Below are 7,256 nucleotides of genomic sequence, written 5' to 3' on the forward strand. Positions count from 1 at the left end.
TCCGCCGAGTGTCCTTGGTAGAGATCAAATTGTACGCTCAAATGTCGTATTTGGGAAACTTGGCTTATTCCATACCCAAAATCAAGGTACACCCCGATTATCAAACCCAAATCTGAATGCTCAAAGATCTTTTCATGGATTTTGTTACTACCAGATTATCAAACCCAAAATCAAGACACACCCAGATTATCAAACCCAAATCCGACATCGCCACGATTATCGCTTGTCATCAAATTCCAAATGAACTAGGGAGAAACTGATCAAATTCTTACAGTAAAGTGTTCTCTGATCTCAATTGTCCAGTAGCTCTACTTTGCTCTTCTCTTTTGCTTAAAACCAACGAGCTGTTCACGGATACCTAAGATGGCAGCGACGGATGGAGCACTTCTGTCGGCGATAGAAGGAGCAGTACTCGTCCGCGACGGATGGAGCTGAACTCGGCTGGGACGGATGGAGCTGAACTCGCAGGGAGAGAAGGAAAGAAGGAGATGTGGAAAAGAGAGTACGGTGAGAAATGGAGGGTCATTTTTGGCATTATAAGATAACGGTGTTTTACTCATAAGGGTTAAAGTGTCATTTTGTAGTATCACTTAAAACTGACTGACGACAGGGGTTCCGAGTCTAATTTGGTGAAAGAGAGGGGGTGTCCCTATAATACTGATATTCTCCAAGGGATGGCGTTGTAAATTATCCTTATTTGATTTGAACCGTGAAACAACCTTACCATTGCACCAAGTCCACCCCTCTTCTTAGGTAATTAATAAAAGCTGTAAAAAATAGGCCGTAATTTACTATTAAACGTGGAACATTATTATTGGCCTGTATGGTAGGCAGGGGACCCACAGGTCGTCCAAGATTCTAATCAACTCGATTTCAAGAGAAGAAGAACCAGCGGGGTCCACACAATTAGTGAAGTACCCATCAGCTTTGCACGGCTGTCATGCTGGAGAACACGTGTTTACGCGTAGTTGGTTGGCGTAGTACTTTTCTCCTGATAGCACGGCTCCAAACAGAAGAAGAGAAAAAGGAAGGATGAGCGATCCGAAGCGAAACTTTCGGTTGGCGCAGAGAGAGAACTTCCACTCTGGAAAAAAGAGATTTTCAGAGAGGCTCCCAAGCTCATCTCTGTTAGGGCTTTTTGACCTGCTTCTCTGTCCTTTAGTGAGATTAAATCTCACTCTCTGATCTCTTCGATCATCAAAAATAAGGGTTTTTCGCCGGAATTTGGCCGAATTCGCTGTGATCTTGTCGGAGTATTCTGTAGCAGACTTGCAATCACTGTTTCCGATTTAAAGCCTGATTTTTCAGGGTTGTTTCCAACTGCAGTAGATATGGTGAATTCGTTGGTGGAACGAGCGACGACTGATATGCTTATCGGTCCTGATTGGGCGATGAACATTGAGATCTGTGATATTCTGAATCACGATCCTGGGTATGCAATTCATTTGCCTCCTCTTCGCATCCTTTTATATATTTTGGCTTCTGAGTTTTGGTTTCCATATCAAATTGTTGCGTGTTCCTTTATTGGTTTCATAAGTTCAATTATTGGTTGGGGTTTCGTCGTTTTGTTTGGCTTGAGCTTCGGCTGTATTTTGTGAGCTTGTTGCCCCCGGAGTGTCGGATTGTGGAACACGAATGTTTGGGTCATAGGAGACAGTATTTTGGTCATGTTTTCATTAAGGATTTCCTGAGCATATATTCCTTATTTGGATGTTATTATTTCCATCATATGTACTTGGTTTAGTTAATTTTCAGCCTCTGGTGTCATCTGAAGTTGTTTGGATTACCAATTCACTATCAATCATCTTATTTGACTTTGGCTTCTAGACTCCTAGACTCAGATTTTGAGGAGGAAAGAAAGAACCCATAAAATAGTGGAGAATTAGAAACATTAAAAAGAATAACTTTTTTCTCTTCTTTTTTTGGGTTCGATTATGTTATTTCTGTTGCAAGTGTACCTTCTTTTCCCATGATACATGCTGAACTTGTCAATTGGTTTATTTCATTAGGCAAGCGAAGGATGTTGTTAAAGGCATTAAAAAGCGACTTGGGAGTAAGAATCCGAAGGTCCAGCTCCTTGCACTCACAGTAAGGACCAAATCTTTTTTTCCAGACTATATAGCCTAAGCTTCTTCTCCTTTCCTCAATATAGTGAAGAATGCAAGACATATGCTTTGATGATGACACTTTTGTTGTTTATTTATTTAATTTACTGTGAACAATTACTGGAACAATCAACAAAGACTTAATCATTTAGGATGTAACTTTCTTTATATTACTTTCGGATATACTTGAGAGAGAATATCTCTTTCTCCAATAAAATTGTGATGTTGGTCAGCAGCTGAGACCTTTTGTCCATGTGTAAAGACAAATTGATATGAATAGATTTTTTTTACCTTCATGTTGTTTGAAATCTTTATATTTTAGATGATCTGGCTAAATTTAAATTTCACAGTTAAATTTGATTTGGGATGAAATCAACTGACAAACAATGTATTAGTTGGCAATATTTATGGCTATAGGGAGGGCTTGATTAAGCTTCCTCTGTTCTATTGATGTGAAGCCACTTGTTTTTAGGTGTTGGAAGGTGGAAGGTTCAGGGCTTTCATTTCCTTTTCATTTCTAATACACAGTTTGCAGTCAGTAACTTGTAAAAAACTAAGGGATTTTTTTTACTTGGGTTTCCTCACTCCAGCCCAAGTCTATTTGATGTTAATGAGGTAGTTAGTGTTGGAAACATGTACACTAACTATGATTAAAAGAAAACTTTGTTAAATTTTATCTCTTGAGATGCTTGGCTTGTTCCTTAACTCTCCTACAAGAATAGGGACTGATCCAATCAGTGTGATGTTTTTGTCCCTGAGGTTATATAAATTTCTAGAAGAAAAAATTTCGTCAAATTGTCTAAGATCTCCTAGATTAAGGTCCTTTGTTGTTGGATTTCAATTTCAATTTCGGAATGGTTTCCTAAAATAAATCAACAAATAGTTTTTGTTTTTTATTATCAAGAAATCAAAATTGATTGGTTGCATAAGAAATGGATTTTGGAGCTTTTGCTGGAGTTAGAGATGCAGAGGGAGGTATAATGATCAACTCAACACCTTCTGCCTTCTCAATCTACTTCTCCTTATTCTCCATTGGCGTCAACAATTAATTTCCTTCTCATCTGAACTCCTCGAGTCCCTAGACTTAGAAAGCACAACATCCTGTAACACCACATCAACACGATTCATCTGCCCAGGCCCCCAACTTCTTTTGGTTCTCCAATACTAATCTGTGACAAAATCCTCCCCAATAGCCACCACAACATGATGCGGATAAATGGTGGTATTCACCAATAATCTATTCAAGTTCTTCCTCTCCACTCCCCCCACCAACCCCCCACCCCCCCCAAAAAAAAAAAAAAAAAAAAAAAGAAAGAAGAAGAAGTGAGAGAATACCTTCCAGAGTATCTTCCAGATTTAATGAATATCGATCAGCTCTATTTAGGGAAAGTATTAGCCATTGAGTTACTGAATTGAAGGAAGATTTTTCTAGACTTGTGCCAGCTGTGTGGAGATCTTTTTGGATGTTGGCTGCTTACGATTGTGGACTCTAGAAGATTCGCAAGCCAGCTCACATTAAGGAGATAATTCAGAACAGAAGTTAAGGAGTTAATTTAGGAATTTTTTCTTCATTGGGGTAAAGACTAAAGAGGAAGTATCTACCCAGGTTTGGTGGGCCCAAGACAGCTTGCGTGAAATATTTTGAGTCCAAGACAGTTGCTGCATTGCGTGGGGTTTTAGAATTATATTTTAGTTATTTCTACTTTTATTTAATAGATAGTTTCATTTTTTAGGATTCTTTAGTTAGTTAATTAGATTGTTACTAGGGTTTTGTCATAATCGGTTGCTATTGAAATAAGAAGAAGGCTGATATACATACAAGGAGAATGAAAGAAAAGAAGAGAAAGCTTTGGCTTGGAAGCTGTGAGATGTAGTGGCGGTGAGTGGCAGTGGGTGAGAGATCCGAGTCTCAGAGAGACTACCCTATCCCCTTCTTCTTCTTTTTATCTTTTTATTCTTAGTTTCTTAGTTTTTATTGCAACTGTAACCAGCCATTACAGGAGGGTCCTTCTACTGCTGGAATTTGGTGACATCTTGTATTATCGTTGACATTGAACGATCGTACTGTGGAGTTAGTTCCTAGTTTCCTATTGGGGGTTGATTCTTACATTACAACAATTTGGTCCTCCCACCAGCTCCACCACAGCTGGCTTCACTTCAATCTTGTTCTCAATCTTTGCAAGCGTGTTATAGCTCACTGTCATATAGTCTGAATCACTGTCATTAAGATTCTGAGCCAGCAATTCAAGATCATTGTTTTCGATCAACAAATCGACTAGAATCCAAGCTGGTTCATTATCTTCAAGCACATCTTCATCAGTGAGGTCTCGAAGCAACCCAACCACATTGATTGTAATGTCTATATTGTCACGGTTCAACAACCGTAGAATTGATGGAATGGTGTTCAGGGTCATAAGCTCCGGGTGGAGCTTAGGACCACCAGTGAGGAACTTGAGCTTCTCGATCTCTTCATGGAGCTCAAATTCAGAATCAGAAAATCGCTTGGGTAGGGTGCAGGATTGGGGCTGAAAGGGAGGGGGGGCAACTCAGACACAAAGGGTGGGGTGAGGGGTTGGTGCGGGCAGAGGCGACAAAGGTGGGGTGATGTAGATGGATTGAGCCACCAAAGAACCAGCCCAGATCTGGCCTATTCTGGGCCAGCCTAGGGCCAGCTTTGCAGTGAAGTTCCAACCCTCTTGGGGCCATCGAACCAGTCCCTATGCAGCCCTTTTCAGCTCCAGCTAGAGCCTCTAGAAGCCTCCCTGTATGGTACCATCGATCCAGCTGTCCAGCACTCCAAGTTCCTCCATCGAGCTGCAGCTTCTCAGCCCAGATTTGGACTGTTATTTGGTTTTCTTTTTGGTCCTTTAGGCCAGCTCAGCAGCAACCCATCTTCCCATCGATCAGCATATGTTGGCCTCCAGTTTTGTCCTCAAAAGGATCTTCTAGAAGACCCATATAACTGTCCCTTATTGTTGAAAAGCAGTTTCGAGAAGAAAGCTCCTGCAGCCATCAAATTGACCAATTTAGCCTAGGATTTAGTTTCTATTTTGATTGTCCTAGTTAGTTTCCTATTTTGTTAGTCAAGTAGTTTATATTTTGTAACTTAGGCTAGTATCCTTTTATGTTCAGTTGTTAGTTTTAACTTATTCTTTCTTGGTTAGCAAGTTAGAGTTCAACTTAGAAAGTTTATTTCCAGCTTTAGTTTCCTAAGTTAGTTTCCTTTCCTGAATTCAGTTATGTAAGCCTAGGCACCCATAGACTGTAACCGTTAGACAAGTTTAATTCATGATATTTGAGTATACCCTCATGGGCCCTGGTTGAGATAGCTGTTACCTTGAGGGGTGGGATGCCCAAAACCTGATCTGTGAGACGCCCATTCACTAAGTTCTTGTCCCCCCCCCCCTTTTCTCAACCTCTCCATCGACTCTTTCTTTTCTTCTTTATTTCCTACTGCTGTGAGTGGGTGAGTGGATGAGTGCGTGTTTTTAGAAGACCAATTGAAGCCCAGAAGACTAACTTTCAACAAGGATAAAGAGCAGCCAAGGAAAACCAGTTCGACCCAGCTTTGCCAGGGTTTTGAGGGTGGATCAACCAACGCAAGATCTTCGCCACCTGAACTCTAATCAACCAGGCCTTTTGAGGCTTTGTTCCATCCTCCAAGAGGACCCTTCAATCCAAACTTGGTGACCATCTGAGCCCTCTAGCTGCTGTTCCTGAAGATCACCCCTAGTTTCTTCATTGGTAAACTGTCCTCTGATCTTCCTATTCAGAGAACCGAGTACAGGGACCTTTTGAGGGTATATCAAGGATAACCAAAGGAGTGTTCAACCTAATTTTCAAGACCAGCTGAAGTTCCCACCCTTGGTTACAGGTGTTCTTCTTAATTCAGCACTATTTCATTCTCTGTGAAGCCTTTTTTTTTTTTTTTTTAACTCTGAGATCTGAGAACCAGATCTGATTTTGGTTTGGAGTTGTATTATTGGGGTTGTTTGCCTTAGGGTGAATCGACCTTACATTATGGGGTGGGGTGGGGTTTCTGTGGACGGTGGCTGCGGTAGGGGTGGGGGGTGGGGGCGAGGGAAAGGTCAGTGCGGGGAGTGAGTAGGGAGTGTTGGCGGGGTCACTTAGTGAAGGGTTGTAGAGATGAGAGAAGATATTGAGAAAGAGAATCACAAAATAACAAAATTGAAATTTCCAAATAGCTCTTGACCTATTGATGCAGATACGGCTGCCCTTTCTTGGTTGGACCAGCATGACCGGCTTTGGAAGCCAAGAGCCAAGAAGAACCGGTCCAGCCCAGGGTTTTGGTCCAACAAGGTTTGGAAATAAAATTAGTAGTTTACTTAGTATTTTATTTCATGCTTTTATTTTCCAGACTTGAACGTAGGAGTAGGATTTACTTCCTTGCTTTGGTTTCCTTTTTATAGTTGTTTCCTAGTTTAGGCTAGTTTCTATTCAGTTAAGTTTCTAATTTCATGTTCCTATTTTTCTATATATAGTTGTAATCGATTGAAGATTCAGAGAGCAATTTGATTATTGAATGAACGTGTGAGTGTGATCCTCCTTTTCCCCCTCTCTACTCTGATTTCCCCTCCCTTCCCTAAGGGTTCTCCATCAACTCTTCTCAACTTAAACAAGATAGCCTTGAGAAGGATACACAATGATAAACTTACATAAGTGGCCAGAGAGAATTTGAAAATATTAGAGAATGCCGCCTTTCAAGTTCAACAAGCATAATTCATCAACTTTTAGGTATTATCTGCTGATCAGGATAGGATCGACTACACTATCTTCCTCATTAGAACACTCCTCCCAATGATTCCTAAGGATTTCTGCTTTTGAAGGACAGATTCATTTGTGATAAGAACAGCAAGGCAAGAGCACTCACAGATAAAACAGTAGAAAAATGATGGGCAAGTGGGGGTAATCTCAATGGATATGGTTAGCACTTGTCAGAAAACAGATGTGTTGTATGGCTGACTGCAGTTGAGAATATATTAACAATTGTAATAATAACATTAATGACATTATGGATTGAGAGTTGCTAGCAGCAACCAAATATAACCATTTAAATAATGCTCTTCTTCAGGTCTTATGATCCAAAATGTTCTCATTTATGGAACTTAATATGTTCAACATCATTTCCTT

At 40.5% G+C, this 7,256-nt stretch overlaps 1 protein-coding gene across 1 annotated transcript in view; it reads left to right on the forward strand.

Moving 5' to 3' along the window:
* Positions 1-1,027: 1,027 nt before the first annotated feature.
* LOC122066028 (TOM1-like protein 9) overlaps positions 1,028-7,256 on the forward strand; it is a gene marked incomplete at its 3' end in the record, with an annotated part of 27,237 nt that continues 21,008 nt past the window's right edge. Inside the window, 2 exon segments of the mRNA XM_042629857.1 lie at positions 1,028-1,432; positions 2,010-2,088. Coding sequence (XP_042485791.1) covers positions 1,332-1,432; positions 2,010-2,088 — 180 coding nt within the window.

This window comes from Macadamia integrifolia, chromosome 2 (assembly GCF_013358625.1).
Source record: "Macadamia integrifolia cultivar HAES 741 chromosome 2, SCU_Mint_v3, whole genome shotgun sequence".
Lineage (NCBI taxonomy): Eukaryota > Viridiplantae > Streptophyta > Magnoliopsida > Proteales > Proteaceae > Macadamia > Macadamia integrifolia.